The following is a 19,594-nucleotide window of genomic DNA, read 5'->3' as shown; positions in this document are numbered from 1 at the left end:
TGGAATTTTAATAGGAAGTTATGCATTTGCTTTTAGTGGATGAACAATTGCTTTTTTTAATGTTACCCAAACATTTTGTTTTAACAGTGATTCTGTTACACTACTCATTTCTGACCTTAACATTTAATATCTTATTGTTTAAAAAATATATATAAAGTATTTCATATCTCGATTACTGCATGTCCCATAAGTATCATGAAACTTCAGGGTTTCCCAAAGTTGAGATGATACAGTTCAATCAATCAATCACTATGCCTTCTAATTCTATGAAGCTTGCCTTTACAAGAGATTTTAATTCTTATTTCATTTTAATTATTAATATATATGAGAGCAGCACTTTTCCAAGAGCCCTGTTTCTTGTTATACCTTTGCAAGAATTGTACAAGAAAAGGGACTTAAAGCAATGACTCATTTAATTCAACTGGGTCTCCAAACTTCAAAGCAAGCCATGACTGCACTTTTTCTCACCACCACTAAGTGCCTGAGATCTCATTAGAACAACAATTCTTACAGTGTGTGAAAAGAGTGTTCTTGTTTCATTTCCAAATCTTATCTGGCTTAGAAAAAAATGAAACACAGAACAGCAATTGTAATATTCTACCACATGAGTTCCGATCAGGCAAAAGAACTTAAGAGGGTTAGGCAAAAGGAGAGAAAAGGCAATAATTATAATGACACAGATATTGCAGCTTATCTTCTGGGTTTTTGGTTTTGCATGTTACAAGGATGAAAATACTAGATTTGCTGAAAACTATATTTTCTACCCTTCCACAAAAAGGAAAACTATGTATACAAAAGCCTGTACCCAGGGATTTCCTGAAGGGCAGGCAGGTGACAATCCAAGTGGTAGCACTTTCTGCAACTATCACACATGACTACAGCACCAGTTTTCAGGCAGATCCTGCAGCAAGCATTTTCCTCCCCATTAGCTGTGCCATCATGGCTATGAACGGACTGCATTTCCATGGCAGAGCTGGTGCTGCCAGTGGGGGAGATCAGCCGGGGGGCTGCAGAGCCTTCTGGAAGGAGGGCATCCTGGGGCAAGATAACTGGCTTGGTGTCTTTAGTATCTACAGCAGAAGTAGGATGCTCTATAGCTGCCTCCATTTGCTCCTCCTGGAGGACAAAAAAAGAATGACAACGCATAAGAAAAATAGGCAAAAAAAGCAGGACAAAGGAAAAAAAAGAAACAAAAGGAAACTCATTAGGACAGATAATTTAAACGGCATCCCTGGCATGAACTTGGTAGTTTTATTACCCTCAAGGAGATCTCTATGTTACCTTCATGATTTGTTGTCATTCTTCTTTATGGATAATTATCTTCAAGGTAGAACAGACCCTAAAGAATCACTGCAAGATCCTTTTCTTATTGTGTAAAATAGTTGTCAAGCCCAAACCCAGAGAGAAACCCATTTCAGCCAAATGTAATTCAATCTAGATGTATCTTAAGATATTGTAAGAAGTTGAGGCTACAACCTCAACTCCCCATCACCACCACCATCCAGACCTACGGGGAACCCGGAAGTTTGGGAATGGTGACTTTTGATCTCCGGAGCCTTCAGGGAAGCCTCCTGAAGCCTCTGGAGGGCGAAAAACGGTCCTATGAGCAAACCAGAAGTCTGCTCCTGAACTTCTGGTTTGCCCATAGGGTTGGTTTTTCGTGCTTTGGAAGGCGTTGCCTTCTGAAGCCTCCGGAGATCAAAAAACGGCCTCAAAAGAAGTCAGAAGTCAGCTGGCCAGTGCACACATGAACGCTGGCCAGCTGACAGGGCAACGCCTCACGTGCCCTGACAAATGGCTCCGTGTGCCACCTGTGGCATGCATGCTATAGGTTCATCATCACGGTTCTAGACAATTATAACCTCCCCCCTCCCCCCATTTCTTTTTAATTCAAGTTACCTGGTGATCCTAGAAATCAAATTCCAGAACACCCTTAACACAATTTTTAAAAGATCTTATATGTCTGCTTCCTTTCTCACTCATTCTTCCTCCCTGCCACACACATAGTATTGCTCCAACCTCCGTGGCCTATTCCTGCTTCCATACTGCAAGAGCTGGTGCTGGCACTTCATAATATATACGACAGATAAGAGCTTTTATCAAGCAATCAAGACTGCTTTCTGCCAACTTACCCAGAAATAGACTATTCTAAAAAGAAAACAATGCTGACCTTCACTGCATTTGGTAGCCCTGCTACACCTTGACCTCCTTGTTCAATCACAATGAGATTGTAATCTTCACGGGAATTGCCCGGAAAGACTTTGAAGACAGGTGGCTGGTTATCTGATGTCAAATCCACATCCAGCCGCTCCAGACTAACCCGGGGCACTTTCCGCACAAGACCAGTTTCTCCATCCTGGACACGGGTTCTAGGAACAGGCAGGGATCATGTTAGGTTAATAGGACAGGGTTAATTCTACCACAATAAAATTCCAAAATCACAGGGCTAAATTAAACTCCACACTGAAACATTATCAAAAGGCTTATTTTACAGTAGCTAATCCAAAATGCATCTTCAAATTGGGAACCTTTTGTTTAAGACATGTCCTCTACTCTTATTTATCCATAGAGACCCCTGCTTCCGATTCTTTACGGAGGCTGGTTGTAGATTCTGATTGTACAGTTGCATGGAGTTCAGCAGTACAACATTTTTTACTACTGTTACCTTTTGGAGAAGGAGAGTATCTTGTTGATTCAACTTTAGAATAGTCAGATCTTATATATTACTCTTTCCTGTAGTTTGTGCCAAGCAAGGAAAAAAAGTTTATGCAACTTACGCCATGGCAATGCAATTTACTATTCTCAATGGCTGTCCCCAAATCTACTTTCAGGAAAAAAAATGAACATTATTTATAAATTAACCTTTTCTCTTTTCTGTACAAGTGTTCTAAGCATCTTATAAACCTAAAAGGAATGTTATCATTAAAAAAAAATTCTGAAGATGTATTTGCCATTACTCATCAACACAGACATAAAAGGGGGGGGGGGTTGTCAATCTTCACATGTGGTGTTCATGTTGATGGTACTGAACCTTCCAATGAATACACAGTAACTTATATAAGTCTTCTCTGTAGATAGTTCAATGAATACACAGTAATTTATATAAGTCTTCTCTGTAGATAGTTCAAATGCTTTTTCAGTGGCATTTCCTACATTCTAATATATACAGGCAGAGGATATGGAATAAGACACGTTTCTCTGGGGTAAAATAAAATAATCCAACAGTTCAAGCTCCAATCTGCTCTCTATGATTTTCTTCTCAATATAGAGGCCCTGAATGCCAATACTGCTTTCCATAATCAAGCAAACTTTTTCCTGCAAGACAAGACCTTGTTTTCTGTCACATAACCGAAGGCATTCTTAAGTATAAAAAAACAAAATGAATGTTAAGTCCCAATATTCAAAACGTCTGGAACTATTTCAGGATGGATTCCAGCACTCTAAAAAAAACATAGCGAAAGAAATAAGCACGACTTACCTTTTCATTCCAGATACTTCACCAGAATATGATCCTTCTGTTGTAAAAAAAAGAAGAAAGAAACAAGTGTCAAGAAGCTCATGCGTAATCCCCCATTCCATCCTCCCAACAAAATTTCCACTGTGATTTTTTTGTCCAGGCAGGACTGACATTTTACTTCTATCAAACCACAAGTAAAGTGAAACAACAACTAAAGAATTGGCTTTCCCTAGACCAGGAGTGTCAAACTCACGGCATCACACTGCCGTCATTTGACATTTTTCCCATTGGAAAAGCAGGTTGCCAGTTTGACATCCCTGCTCTAGACTCTTATTGAACATACCACATTCCCCTTCATATTCCTTACCTACACCAAAGCCGTCACCAATGTCCATTGGCTGAAAGAAATGTGAAAAAATATCGTATTAAATACAATACACGGCTAAGTCCAAAACGGATTCCTCACCATCTTTTAGCAATGTATCTTTAGTTGTTTCTTGGCCTTGTATAAAACAGGGCCCCCGACTGCAGTTTTTCAATTTAATGTATTCTCTTCTAGGAAGAATCGGCACCAGCTTCCATCTCATTTCATCAGTGCACTACCAAGCATGCTCGTGCATTAAGGACTCTTCCTTGTCCTGTTTTCTGCTCACCTGTCCAGCAGAAGAGGCACTGGCATCATTGATATAGCAGTCGGGGATGGCCTGCCGCTGGCTGTTGGAAGGCAGCACAGGCTGAAGCAAAGCTCCCTTATTCATTATGCTTGTCTGCAGAGACATCTGTTGGACTCCCTACATAGAAAAGTGTACCACGAAGCCTGTAACTACCCTGTTAGCATCTCCCAGATCATAGAGACGGGTTGACCAGCTAAACTGCTGGTTCAGATGCACCGGGCTGTCACTGGAGAGAAAACTGCACAAACAAGTACCAGTACCTGAGAAGGGGGGACAGAACCTTGTCTGACCGCCACTCCTGATGCAGCAGAAGCAGTGTTAGTCCGCTGTTGGGGTGTTTGGGCATTGGCAGTCACCGGCAAACCACTCCGTTCTGACACTATTTGACCTGAGGAAAAGAAGAAAGATTTGAAGCTGGCTGGAATTTTCAATCCCACAATATCAACTTTCAATTAATGGAAAAACTCATGATTTTCTACGTTCTCTAACTTTGCTGATCCTTATCCTTTCTTCCCCCTTGAAATACAGCTCAAATCAAAGACTCCAACATCTTCTGAGCAGGAAGAATTTAATTTCACCATCACTTACCAAAAGTCTCTGCACTCTTGATCCAGGCATTTAAATCCCACTGGAACTTCATGTCTCCATGAGGTTCCACTGGATCCACAATCATCTTTAGAGCCCGGTGCAGTTGAAAATAAATCTAAAGCAAGAAAAAAATGGAAGAAGATAAAAGAGAGGGACAAAACACCAATTATATGTGAAAGAACAAAAATATAAGTTATGTTTTACATTGCCATTAGATACATGAAAATAGAAAAACAGAGGCAGGCCAAGTCACTTAATTCTTAAACTTCATTTTTTTCCCCAACCATCTATTAACCAAGGGACATTTACCAGTTTCTTTGAGAGCAGCAATGCAGTGTTGTTGTCACTCTCCAAGGCCCAATTAGCAAAGCGCAGGATATGTTCTTGGTGACGCTGCAGCTTCGTCATCGCCCAATGCTGCCTTTCCAGTTTCTCTTGTTGGCCTTCAGTGACTTTCTGGAAAACAGCAAAACTTAGGTAAAGAAACAGAAGTGCAAGGCAAGTTCACATAATCAAGGCAGATAAGACAGCCTTTCCTAGAAATTTTACAGTGGTAGTATATGTAGCCTCCCATGGTTCTATACTATCCTGTACTTTATAGACATCAAAAAACCTTTTTTTTCCTAACTGAAAGCAGATTCTGAGAATTGAAAGATAGCACAGGTATCTAGAATAGATCATTGGTTAGCAAAAGGTTACGCCCAGGAGAATATAATGTGGGCTGTTCAAGAGGTGATGAATCAAATTAAAAAAAGAAACATCATTTCTGAAGATTGTGGATACTAGGGATGGTTTATACCTTATTTTACCACCAAATCAAAAGTCTTCAAACACTGGTGAGAGACCAATAAAGTTTGATGAATTCCTGAATACGGAAACAACTTTCAATAGAGACTATTTTGTGTAGTCAGCTACTATTAAGATTATCAGATATTAATCTTCCATTTGTTTTGCACGTCAAAATTAACTAATGTGAATTCTGGGGTTCTGCATCCAAGAGTTTGAGGAAGGGGAATATCCAATTCTTTGGCTTTCAAAAAGTTTCTTGCATAGGGAAATATTAGGAAAAGAGGCTTTTGCCATGAAATGGGAACTGTGGGATTGTGCACCCACTGGAGGACTGATTACTAGCTATTTGTTTGATTAAAGAGAATGAAAGACAAACAAAAGGGCAAAAATGATGAAACAATGCACTGTAAGGTAAAGTTGTTAAAAATCTGGAATCTTTTAAAAGAAAGATGAAACCAATTATTTCACCATTAGCATCACCAGTCAAAAACTGTTTTACTCTAAGAACAACTTCAGTAAGGAACATTTAATCACTTATGCCAGTTTGAAATCTTCAGATGCAGGAAACAGATTAAAGACATAATAAGAACAAAGAAGGAACTTATAACAGTAATGTATTTTCAAGTAATGAGGAGAAAACAATCTTTAAAAAAGAAGGGACCTTAAGACAAAAGAATTTAAAATACATATAAAATCAAAATCATTTATTAGACTGTATCTATACATTGTAACTAAAACACTACACTGAGACGATAACTATAAAAAAAATTGACAAACTGGATAAAAACCTACAAAGAAGTGCAATGGATTCATGGAGGAGAAATAAGTAAACTCTAGTTCAAGCTCTAATTTAAGAGGTAATTGGAACAAAATGTTATATAGATGTTATATAATTCCATTGTCAATGGACAAATCAATATAACAATAAATAATGGAAATGTCTTTAAAAAGGAATAATCTATCCTAAGTGATTGATAGGTCAGGCTTTTTTTAAATACTGGAAATAAATCAAAACATTCAGGGAATTTAAAAATAAAATCTGAATTGAAATTACATATTTTTCTTAGAAATTATTCGAATATAAATGCAAGGTATCACAATAGCGACAAGAAACAATATTTCAATTTGGGGGTAAAAACATTGCCAACAATACAGAAATAGAAAACCAAAATTGGGAGAATATATAACCACAACCAAGAAGAAATTATATATATTCACAACAGAAGTCAACCCAAACTCAGAAGAAGAAATCTACCTTACAACAGACTATGCAGCAAGGCAAAGAAAGGAATTTGGAATGTAGCTTTTTAAAAAAATACTAAAAACAATTGGAAAAAAAATGACAAACTGATATAAACAACTACTGAAATTTAACATATAAATATATAAGTAAGAGTGCTTGATGGGAAAAAAAATGAAGGAATGATTGAACTTCTTTTACATTTTAAAAGTACTTTTACATTACTTCTTGCATTTGAGCCCCGGTGGTGGAGTGGTTAGAGTATAGTACTACTTACTGCAGGCTACTCCTGCTGACTGCCGATTTGGCAAATCTCAACAGGCTCAAGGTTGACTCAGTCTTCCATCCTTCGGAGTTGGGTAAAATGACCCAAATTGTTGGGGGTAATATGCTGACTCTGCAAACTGCTTAGAGAGGGCTATATAGTGGTCTATAAGCCTAAGTGCTATTGCTATTTCTATTTTTTATCTATTTTTGTACAATCCTTATGCAGTAATAAAACTAATCAAATACTTTGAAAGATAAAATGAGGACACTGACAAACAAATTTATAGGGTGGCCTAGTGTATCCTGCAACTATAGAGGTTTGTAGTTCAACATTACACACTGTACTTGCCAAAATTCTCATTCCTATCTTACCTGTGCTTCACTAACCAGCACCTTAGCACGTTTATTGAGCTCCTTCATAATTTGCAAGATAGACATCTTCACATCTACCTGCACACGTTTCTGCACATCTGCCACCTGCCGGATCCTGTTGAGGCATTAACATAGTTTTCTTACTCTACAATTACTTACAACTGGGGTATGCAAAAAAACAACAACCCCATTTTGTTCCTAACCCAAAATAAAGATGTTATTCTTGTTTCAGGTAGGCTACTGTTTGGAAGATGTTATTCCAGGTTACAGCAGAAATAAAAACATCTTTCTGTTCTACATAACCTACACACATGGGCCAATTTTCCCAGCATTTTTCTTTTCCTATCTTCCTTAATTTGCCAACACTACAGATAATCCTCGACTTACACAATCACAATTTGGACCACAATTTCCATTGCTAATGAAAGCTGCTGTTAAGTGAGACATGCCCAATTTTGACCTTTTTTCATTGGTTAAGCAAATCATAAAAGTTGTTAAGTAGATCACATGGTTGTTAAGCGAATCCAGCTTTTCCCATTGACTTTGTTGGAGCCAACTAGGAAGGTTTGCAAATAGTGATCAAGTGACACCTCTGCAATCACTGTAAATACATGCTAGTTGCCAAGTGCCCAAATTTTAATCATGTGACTCTGGAGATGCTACAATGGTTCTGAGTATGAGGACCATTCATTAATTCACTTTTTTCATTGCCATTGTAACTTCGAATGGCCACTAAAAGAATGGCTGCAAGTCAAGGACTACCTGTATTGTCTAAAACACTCTTTATGCGTGCCAAATGTGTTGCATATCCCTACTTATCTTTAGTGACAATCTTTTGTAGAAAGATTGCAATTGCGGCCTTTCCTGGACCAGCTTACTCTGTTGTGAAAGCTTGATTATAAGGAAGATTGGGATTATATTAAAACCCAGTCAATAATAAATTAAGCATTCTGAATAGTATCCATTCTACATATCCTACAATACCCCCAAAAGACATATAAAAGAGATGGGACTAAGATGACGTCAACCTTAAAGCCTTCTTGAAAACTTTTGTTTAAAAAAATTGCTTACTTACAAGCTTTAAATGAAAAATTAGATTAAAGGTTTGGTGAATTTGTCACAATTTCAAATCATCCTTAAGGCAACATCCAGATAAGAATAGTAGTTAAATCAGCCATGCAATTGAATTTGTTGTAAAGATTTGAAAGGCAAAGAGTTTCGCTTGAAAACCTGAGATTTGGTACGGAAGGCTGAAAAGGGGCATTAATGAACAGGACATTCTTAGGAAAGTTGAATGAACACTGTGAATTAGAATCATCATGTGTAACTAGAAGACACATATTCCAATTTTCAGGGAAAATTACTGAAACCATACTATGAAGATATCTTCAATGGAGACTTAAATTTTGGGGGAGTGAGAAGCAGCTGTTTAAAAAGATCCCATTTATAAATCTTAAAGAAAAGTGAAGATGATAGACCAGAAGTTGTTTTTATTATAAAGAATCAAACGATGGTATTTGATCCTGGACAGATCAAAGACAATGGCTGCAGTTAGTTTGAGAGATTACAGTCTGTTTGTGATCTTCCTGCAAGTAAAATATATTGTAATAACAGATTGTTAATGTATTGTTTGAAATTTTGCTTTGTTGTTGGGACTGCCTGTTGCCTGAATTTTTAGTTAGTCAAATTGATTAATTGATAATAGATTTCTATATTTATTATATGGCAATGTTATATACCAATTTAGCAAATATAGATGTAGACGTTCATAAATTGTGGGCCTGTTTTGCAAGAGAGGAAACAGTCTCTCTCTGTCTCTCTCTCTCTCTCAACTTTGGAAATAAACATAAAATTTATATATAAAACAGATCTTTTCTGGGAATATAAAGAGCCAAAATAGTGGAAGATGCCAAGTTACAGAAGACTGACACAAAGAATAGCAGCAGACATAGAATATAGCAATATTTCTCTTTCCAAATAGGAAGACGCTTTCTTGGATTTACATTTACATTTTTATTATAATTGATTTATTATTTTGTATAAATGGATATGTCACATTATACTGGTTTTAAAGAAGAGATATGCACCTCCTAAAACTTGTTCATGGCTTTATAATGCATCACAAGACAAATGTCAGCCAGATCTCCAGCAAAGGTTTCTTCTGCATAATAGCTATTGGCTACCATAATAATGGAGAGGGGGAGCTCAGGTATTTGAGATAGGGAAGTGAGGTGATGTAGTCCCATGAGAACTGAAAGGGAGGCTTGCACACATGAACTATGGTGCTGCTGAGTGGAGTTGTTTACATTCCATCCATTAATGTCACTATTTTATCCTCAAACTTCTAGTTTTACAATGCTAAATGTTAAGACTCATAACTATGAAATGTTTTTCAATTTTATAGCCTAAACTCCTCAGGAATGCATCAGAAGGAGCTGTCTTTCTCTTTCCTCAAGGTTTAGACATGTCAATGGAAATACTTAAGGATCAGAGTTTTTTAGCAAAGGACACTTACGAAGTGCGCACTTCCTTGGTTGATTTCTGGAGATTAGCGTTTTTATCCCCAAGGCGCTTGACCAATGAAGCCAGCATCTTGCGTTGATTCTTGACTGCATCGTCCAAGAACTGGTACCTACAAAGAGATTATTAAAACATCTGTATCAAAATGGAGCATCAGCATACACACTATTTGTACACAGTTAGTTAAGCAACTGCAGGAGAAAGTTTCCTAACTTATTTGACATTACAGGGACTTAATGTTAATTGACAGCAAACAAGACCACAATTGTCACCGTTAAATGACACGGTCATAAAGTGTGACATCATGTAATTGTGCCACTTAGCAATAGCAATTCCGCCAGTCATAACTGCCTCTGTTAAGTGAGGATCACATGGGCAGTTAAAGAAAGACCCTGTTCTGACCCAGCCTTAGCAGAAGCAACAGACTCGTCATGAAAAATCCATCCTTATTTACCTCTTGTGAATTAATTGTATTCACCCACTAAAAAGTCCAGGAAATAATCCTTCAAGGAGCTAACTGCAGTTAACAGAGCTTATCAGTTCCTTGCTATAATTGCAAGGTCGTGAGCTCCCAGCCCCAGCTGTTCTTCCTCCTCACTCATATCAGCCTCCAAAGGCAGCTGCCTCTTTGGTGGCTGGGAAATGTCGAATGGCCTTGGTTCTTATCTGTGTTTGACGCAGAGCATCCATCAGAGCCTTCCCCAAACTCTAAAACTGGCCCAAGCTCTTCCCCAATCTCCTCATCGTCAAAATCTGGGCCACAACAGACCCACATGACTGCAACAGCTTGACTTCCTGCTGGCTTCCCCATTGACTTTGCTTGTGAGGAGCCAGCAGGGAGCATCAGAAATCATGATCGTGACTGCTGCATCATTGTCACAGCTGGAAGTCCACGGACTTGTCATAAGTACAACTTGTTCAGTATTGGTGCCAGTCCAGTCACTGAACACTGAACCTGTATCGATAACTCATTTCAACCAAGGCCAGAGAAGGAAGAGTACTGCTAGACATAAAGAAGGCAAATCTGCTGGACAGCACACACATTCAATTATCTTCTAACATGTTATATTGATTTTTTAAAAACCTTTTTCACAAAGTGGGAGAACTAAAAGCTGCTGAAGACAGAAACAGTCTGGTGTTTTTGTTTCTAAAAAAGTACATTTAAGAACATCTAATGGAAAGTACATATATGTGTTCCAAAAAAATAAATAAAGGAGAAGCAAAGTTAGGATGGTCACTTGAAATTCTGTTACCCAGAAACTGTAGCATTTACAATGTCCTCAAACAGTACTTATCAATACTCAAATTAAAAATGCTCAGAATCTCAAGAAATAGAACTAAATCTATTAAAATCCCCATATTCTCATGCAGATATCATTACCGTTAAAAAAAATGTGTTGAGAGGAAAGTTCACCATAGGGCACAAAGACAGACAGACAGAAGTATCTAAGACCTGAGAGGGCTGCTAATTCCACTGGCCCAGGATAATGAACCCTACATTCCTAGGAAACTGCACAATCATCCCAAATTAACAGGAATATGATTATACAATCTATAGAAAAGCTTACTGGTGATCTTTGTGAGCATTCAGCTGACAGTCCCGGCATGTCAGGGTGTCACAGGTGTCACAGAAGAGAACAAGAGGCTCGAGTTTGTGGACAGAGCAGTAGATAGTCTTCTCCCTTGCCTGTGATTTGGAGGAGCCTCAAGAGAAACAGTAACAAAATGGTTACTTATGTGGACTAAGGGTTTATTATTTGTATGCCTTATCTGTTTAGCATATCCCCCAAGTCAATTTTATTATTTTTTTATACCAGCCTCTGTGATTAGGATCATGAGGCCTTCTCTTTGTATTACTGCGTACCTGTGGATCGGACTGTATGGTCCTTAGTGTACTTCACTCTCTGATGGGCCTCCACACATGTCTCACACAGGGGCTCTTGGCACTCCACACAAAAGCTGGTGGCAGGGGCATTATCTTCACAGCTAGTGCAACACTAATAGGAAAAGGCTACTGATTAATCAATCAATCAATTAAAAATGGAGGTCTCATCCCCAGCTCTGGAGATGTGAAATAGGCAAGTCACATTCAGAAAGTAAACATTACCTGGTTAGCATCTCTAGCATCACCAAGAGCTTCAGTGTCACCATCCCTCAAAAAGTAATTCTCCACAATGTCTTTTAGATAACACTGATGCTTGCAAACTGGGCAGTCAACCACTGGGGGATAAAAAAGGAAATTTGAAATCTACAGGTGTACAGAATAAAAGCAAACACTTCTTTCTTGATCAACAGTTTTTAACATATATAAGGTCAAGAAACTTAATATAAGGTTAAGAAACTTTGCCAAAATACTGCTCAATTTTTTCTTCTGTCATTTCTTCAGCTTTCGATAAATTTACTTATAAAAAGACTGAATAATATTGCCAATGATAACATGGTTACTTATACTTATGTTACACTCCTGCTAGAAATCTCCTCCTAAAGATATCTGCACCCAAAACCTGACTAAAAAGGGTTCAGATAATCAGTTTCCACCAGCATCTTCTGCAGTTGCAATGCCATCTCCTTCTCAATCATCTTTCCTAGAATGGGGTGATGGGAGCCTGGAAGAAAATTGTAGAATAGTAGGGTCTAGCAATGGTTTCTTGAGTAGGCGTATGAAGCTCTGCTAACCAACGCCTTGGCCAGAATACACCATCAATATTAAGCATCAGGAGTGCCGTCCTCATGTGCAGCCCACTCTCTGGCTTCTGTTTGTATGCCTCCTGTCTATCACCATTTGGATGTACTATACTTTTCAGAGCATAAGACACTCTCCCCCCCCCCGCCCCTAAAAGAAATATTATCACTGCAATAGCTACTGCCTTCCATACACACAATCTTCATCATTAGGAATATATGCACATAACAGAAAAATATTCCAATAAAAGACAATTCTTCTCTTCTAAAATGAGCAAATTGGGATGTGGCAAATAAAATGAACTACAGTCACAGGATGGTTTTTAAACTGAACTGCTTCTTGTTGACAAAAGAAAGAATCCTTGCAAATAGTTTATTGCAACTGTGTTATGAGAAATCCTTTTTCTCTAACTTCTCAGGCGCCTTTTTATATAATCTTATCAAGTGAAAATATGATAACTTTCCAGTTATCACCATGTTTCCCGTACTTTTGGCCTTGAATTAGTAGAAACAGAACCAGATGTCTGGAAAGTTATCTTATTAGTCCGAAAAGCTAGTATTTCAGACAAAAAGGCAAATTAAATAAATAAAAGCAATAAAACAAACAATATTTTCACTTGATAAAATTATATTAAAATATTCTTAACGCATATTCAGAGTCCAATATTTCTACTTTCTATCATCTGGCTTGCTTATCTGTTTATTAGCTTTCAGGCACCAGCGATTAACTCTTTCCATTCATCCCTCATTGGTACACCCTACTGACTTATCCAACAGTGTAGGCTCCAAAAAGCAAATGATATTTTTTTTCTCCCCTTCCACCTAGTTATTTCCTCATTCATTGCTATTACTTAGCATTCAAAGTATCTTCATCATGTCAGACACAGCAACTTGGATCTTACTCTTAGCCATTTTACAAAAGAAATGTTTAGAACAGGGCTTTTGTCATTTAAATTCAAAAGAAATCCTTTAAAGGTTTTTCAAAGGCAGTTATCAGGAAATAACTCATTTTCAAATTAAAGTATAGCACCATGAGAATCTGTGATATAGTGGCAATTTCCATGCCAGCCAATTTTATGTTTTAAATTTTGCTTAGAAAAAAATATATGTTTGGATCACATTACCCACATTGTCTGGTGTTTTCTTATATAAATCTAATTAAAATCATTTGGAATTTATTGAGCATAAGAATTTGCTGCAATAATTTAAACTATCTTGTGATAACTTACCTCAAACTTTTTTTTACACACAAATAACATTTACACGCACATGCATGTACCATATTTTTTGGACTATAAGATGCACCAGAGTATAAGACATACCAAGATTTTGAAATAAATTTTAAAAAAAGGTTTTGCCCTCCTGGACCCCAGGAGCACTCTGCATCCTCCCAAACTCTCTGCACACCCCGTTTTTTAATGAAAAGGGGGCATGCAGAGTTTGAGAGGCCTGCAAAGTACTCCTGGGGACCGGGGAGAGCAAAGCTCCTGGGGGCTGAGGAAGGCAAAAAAATGCCATTTTTTTGTAAAAATGACCCATTTTTTGCAAAAAAAAAAAAAAAAATGGGGCGTGCAGAGAGTTTGAGAGGCCTGAAAATGCTCCTGGGGGCCAGGGAGGGCAAAAATGCAATGTGCGGGGGATTTGAGAGAGCAAAAATGGGGTAGGCAAAGGGTGTGAGAGGTGTAGTGTGTTCCTGAAGGCTGCGGAGGGCAAAAAACGGCCCCATTATTTGCTTCTTTTTGCCCTCCTCAGCCCCCAGGAGCACTTTGCAGGCCTCCCAAATCCTCTGCGCATCCATTTTTGCAAAAAATGGGATGCACGGGGCAGGGTTTCGGGAGGCCAAAAATGCTAGATTCTGTGTATAAGACATACCCAGAGTTTCACCCTCTTTTTTTGGGAGGAAAAGGTGCGTCTTATACTCCAAAAAATACAGTACATGCGTCTCAGTTTCATCTCACTGTAAAATGTGGTTTCTTGCTCAAGACATCTTGCTCTGCATCCTCCTTGAAATTAGAAGTGGCCCCAACCTAAATGATGGCCTCCTATCCCCCAAAGGGATTATGGGGCAGAATTCAGCAATGCAAAAAGCTGCATTTTCAATGGAACCAAGAAAATGAAGTCTGACAAGGTGTGTATGCATGTAATCATGTATACATGATTTTGTGAGTGTGCGTGTATATGAATTCAGCAACGCAAAAAGCTGCATTTTTGGATAGGTGAATCAAGAAAACAAACCCTGATAGGGTATGTATGTCCCAGAATTAAACTTTTAATAGGATAGGATAACCTCAGAATTAAACTTTATGTAGCACTACCCCACAGAATTCATCTGGAATAATTGGGACAATGTTATCTATCATAGAAATGTTTTAAAGACTTGGGGGGGGGGGGGGACAGGGGCAGGACACGACACTGAGAAACAGGATTTCCAGTATCAGAAAAACTATCTAGAGGCAAAAGGGGCCCTACAGATGTCTTATACACCCAAATAATGCACCAGACTAGACTAGCTAATAGATAGTAAGAAGCAGCTTCATAAAATCAATGTAAGCAAGACAGACATTATCCTTAGAAAGCAACCAAGATTTGCTATTTAGCAAAACTGTACGGGGTTAAGTATCTTAGAATATGGTTGAAATGGTTAAAATCATGTTAGGATTGTTAAGATGTTAAAAGTACAAACTGTTTTACCTGGGAGCAAGCAACTTTGGTTTAACACTTTCTCTCACCTGCCTTATTCAGTTACACGCATTGCTCTTGTTTGAAGCATATGAGCACAAAGGTTTTGAATGTGGCTGAGTTTATGGTTCTGGGGCAAATCTTTCTACATCAAAATGTACTTCTGATCTAGGAACAAAATTCTGAATCTTCCAGGAAAGAATAGAAAAACAGCTGCAGGTAGTATAAGTAAATATGCAAATTACTTTAACTGCAGCTTATTTTGCTCTCTTTTTCATCTATACATACTTTAGTATTATGAGTACCTCTAAATAGAATCTAAAGAGTGTATATTATTTCACAGCCTGTTCTCAAGTTACAGTTCCAGATGACATACACTGTATTTTGTTGAATATTATCACAAAAATGCTTAATTGCTTGTCAGTCAAGTTTCTACCAATTTGAATTGTTTCCCAATCAAAAGACATTCAGTTAGCATAATATGAGAAAATAAAATTTCCTGATATGTTTACATCAGGAATTTATGTGTTTATTATTTCTGGAGACAGGGAAAAAAAGGTTTAGTCTTAGCCGGTTGGGAGGAGAGAAGGCTAACTATGCATCTTATCTTCTAGAGACATCATCCCAGGGACAAAGCGCTGGAAGCGGAATGCAAAGGGCCTTGAGGAGATAATTCCCAAAACAAATTCTATTGGACAATAAGGGCTTTGCGGGGGGGGGGGGGGGAGAGGACTAGAGAAGAACTGAATGGGGAAAGTTAACTGAAAGTTTGGTGCAAATTTCAGTTCTAACTCTGCTATACTGTAATCCACTTTCAGTACCATTTCTCATTATTGGCAGCTTGAACACCTGTAGACTTCAACTCCCAAAATTTTCCAGCCAGCTTGCTGTCAGGAATTGTGGGAGTTGAAGTTCACATATCTTTAAGTGGACAAAATTGATAAAACTCAATTCTGCAAAATCCCAATAGAAAAATAGTTAAGACTTCTCTTATTACCTCTTCAAAATAGCAACCTGCAATGAGAAAATGGGTTTTTTTTCTCATGCCATGCACAATAGGAAATGGATACTTTTTAAAATAAAATCTATTCAAATCTATAGTCTAGCCTGAAGTTCTGAGATTTATCAAAACATACAGTCCCTGGCAGGAGGAAGCTATTGATCTGAAAAAGGACATATTGTACATTTCTTGCCTTGTTATCTCTGCTGTCAGATAATTGAGACTCTCATCAAAACTGTTGGAGAGGCTTCTTTAGACTTCTATGCTTCCCCTTTCCTTGCAATGTAGATAAGTTATATTTATGGGGATGCAATTAAAGGGCCAACACCAGCATTAGACCTGAAATTTTAAGAATTGGAGGTGGGGTGGGAGGAATAAACTGCATTGCTGTACTGCTGCTTTTTTCCATTTATTGCTGCTTTCCACCTATCAGAACACACTAGTGTGATCTGGTCTGCTACAGAAGTGCTCTGGACAAATGAACATGTGTTCTTTAAAATCTTAGCCCTCTAACTATGCCAGATATATATTCATTCATTCATTTGGGGAGGGGGGAAATTATTGGAAGTTTTGAGAACCAGTCAGAACCGCTACCATCCGCCAGCTGCATCTTATCTTCTAGAGACATCATCCCAAGGACAAAGCGCTGGAAGCGGAATGCAAAGGGCCTTGAGGAGATAGTTCCCAAAACAAATTCTATTGGACAATAAGGGCTTTGCAAGGGGGAGGACTAGAGAAGAACTGAATGGGGAAAGTTAACAGGGAAAGTTTGGTGCGAAATTCATTTCTAACTCTGCTATACTGTAATCCACTTGGCCTTTACTAAAGCAAACTCTTCACACCAAATGAAGTAGAGGATCGTTCTTACTTAGGGGACCAAGTTGGGGCAGGACAGGCAAAGAGTTTGGTCTAGTGGTTAAGGGAACCAGCTACAAAGTGGGAGACTCAAATCCTGCCTTAGGCATGAAAGCAGCTGGGTGATTTTGGGCGAGTCAGTCTCTCAGTCCAACCCCCTCCCTTATTGTAGGGAAAATAGGAGAAATGTGTGTTGGATATATTCCCCCACATTGAGTTACTTATGAAAATAAAGGCAAGATATTTTTTTTTAATTCCACCTTTCGTTTATACAAATAACTCAAGGCAGTGAACATGCTAACAACTCCTTCTCCTTTCCACCCCCCCACAACTACTACTCTGTAGGTGAGGTGAGTTTTGCAGAGAGAGCAATTGGTGCAAAGTCACTAGTCAGTTTTCATGTCTAAGGTGGGACTAAACTGTTTCCTGGTTTCTAGTCCGATGCCTTAACCACTAGACAGGCAGTCAGCAACCTCAAACACTCAAGAGTCTCCTTTGAGACCCTAAATGGAAGGCCCCCCCCATTTAGTTCTGGAGCTAGAAGTTCGCTTTCCCCACCAGTCTCCTTCTAGCACGGCATCCTTTTCCTCTACCTGTTCTAACCAAAAGCCCTATTAATTGTGAAGCAAACATGCGACAGGCAGCTGCAGCAGAGGGACGAAAAGGCCACATGCAGCTCCAGAGCTGCAGGATGCTGACCCCTGCACTAGACCAAACTATTCTGAAGAGCTTTTGGTGTGTCGATTTTTTCAGTCAAGCAGCATTTCAGCCAAGACTTAAACAAATACATCCTGTTTCTCCTCCACTCTCCTGCTGCCTTTCGACCTCTTTTTGTGATGAGGCAACAAAACAGCAAATTGATTTCTGAGTAGCTGTTCAAGCATTTCTAAGTTAACTATTTTTTTGCCTGCAGTGTAATAGCTATTGCCTATACAGTTAATAGCTATTTGTAAACCCATCCCCACCTCCATTCTCTTAAGAATTAAGCAATACATTAATTATGCTTGACAGGCACTTTGGGCTAGCAGGACTTTTGTTATTTAATTTTCCTTTTGAAAATGATCTGACAATGGTTTATCTTCCCACATGTTGCTTGGTCACTTCCTTTTTTCAGTAGCCTTCTGAAATCCTTCAGCAATTAGCCTGACTTTGGAACAAGTTTGCCTTCAGCAGTTAAAGCTATTAATCCATTATGATTTGCCAGCCACCACTTCCTTCTTTCCAAAAGCCCCAAACAGCTCAGCCAACTCTTATCTTCCTGCCAGCACATCATCCCCCGTTTCTCTTTGTCCTTACTCTTATCCCCCCCAAAAATTGTGTGGTGAAAAGGTTTTTATCTATTATTCTCCCAGCCTGTCTCCAACATGTTCTTATCAAAATTAACCAAACAATACAGTGCATATCTTGGTGAAGGTATGTATGGTAGGATTGCAAACAGTTTTCAGCTGCTGCATTTATCTTTCTTACACAAACACACACAAAGTTCAAAAGAATAAAAGAATAACAAGATCTTGCCTGTTCCGACTACAAAACGAGGATTTCCCCCCCTCAATTCTGCTCCTATCCAAAATATTAAAGTTACACAAAAATATTGGCTGTGGAATTTACTCTAGTTTTACATACACACCCCTTAAAGCCCTTACTCAATTGCAATAACCTCCACCATCTTAATAATCATATATGTTGGCCAGCCAATTCAATGACTCTTAGAGGACTGTTTAGTATATTACTTCTTCCGGTACAAACATGCCTTTGCTGACCTAGATGAAAGAGAAAGAACACATTCATAACATGTCATATTTTAAATGTGCCTGATGTAAGCTATGGAATCTGGAATATATATTATAAGTGGGATGGGAATCAGAAAACTGAACAAGCTCAGCTCAAAGCCAGCAACACATCAGACTGGCTTCTGTATTGCTCAACTCCTTCTAAAAGCCAAAAATGTGTAATCTAAGAAATGCTACAGAATTTCAGATTGCTAATTAAAATAATTCTAATATAATCATTCAGGAGTTGTAACCAGTGCATGTTTATTGGGCAGATCCACTACTGTCATATCATATCATCACCAGGATTTCATTGGTTATCAGTGATTTCAAATGCAGTTCTAAGTAATTGTATAAAGCTCTATATGGCTCTGTGGCACTAATCTAGGAAATTATCTTGTCACAGGCAGAGACTGCCCTGCCTATCTTTTTCTTTTATATAAATTATTCAAACAGAACATTCTTTACTTGCATTTTGACATTTTAAGGTATATTAGAAAAGATTTATGTCACCTCAGTCCACTACATGAATATACCAGGGCAAGCCTCTGAATATGGGAATTGCATCCTTTCTTTCCTTCATGGATTTTGAACTCCTTTATTTACTTGGAAAACTAGCATCCAGCCATTATATCTGCAGTGTGCGCAATTTTAACAGAATAACAGAGTTGGAAGGACCTTGTGGGTCATCTAGTGCAACCC

The 19,594-nt window shown here is 38.4% G+C and overlaps 1 protein-coding gene across 2 annotated transcripts in view; it reads right to left on the bottom strand.

Moving 5' to 3' along the window:
* Positions 1-19,594, bottom strand: part of TRIM28 (tripartite motif containing 28) — a 30,179-nt gene that overhangs the window by 6,009 nt on the left and 4,576 nt on the right. The window contains exons 2-14 of one of the 2 annotated variants that reach the window (XM_014057836.2): positions 12,015-12,127; positions 11,772-11,904; positions 11,476-11,611; positions 9,903-10,019; positions 7,388-7,502; positions 5,029-5,175; positions 4,720-4,834; positions 4,392-4,519; positions 4,111-4,248; positions 3,825-3,855; positions 3,479-3,515; positions 2,171-2,369; positions 806-1,116 (exon numbers count right to left, since the gene is read on the bottom strand). In XM_014057836.2, the coding sequence (XP_013913311.2) occupies positions 806-1,116; positions 2,171-2,369; positions 3,479-3,515; positions 3,825-3,855; positions 4,111-4,248; positions 4,392-4,519; positions 4,720-4,834; positions 5,029-5,175; positions 7,388-7,502; positions 9,903-10,019; positions 11,476-11,611; positions 11,772-11,904; positions 12,015-12,127 (1,720 nt within the window). The remainder of the gene's footprint in view (positions 1-805; positions 1,117-2,170; positions 2,370-3,478; positions 3,516-3,824; positions 3,856-4,110; positions 4,249-4,391; positions 4,520-4,719; positions 4,835-5,028; positions 5,176-7,387; positions 7,503-9,902; positions 10,020-11,475; positions 11,612-11,771; positions 11,905-12,014; positions 12,128-19,594) is intronic. The other variant, XM_014057837.2, reaches the window with a different exon arrangement.

This window comes from Thamnophis sirtalis, unplaced genomic scaffold (genome assembly GCF_051295495.1).
Source record: "Thamnophis sirtalis isolate CommonGarterSnake01/CBP01778 unplaced genomic scaffold, rThaSir2_p1.2 scaffold_4, whole genome shotgun sequence".
Taxonomy (NCBI): domain Eukaryota; kingdom Metazoa; phylum Chordata; class Lepidosauria; order Squamata; family Natricidae; genus Thamnophis; species Thamnophis sirtalis.
The sequence above is the reverse complement of the archived record's forward strand: the minus strand, read 5'-3'. Positions and strand labels throughout refer to the sequence as shown.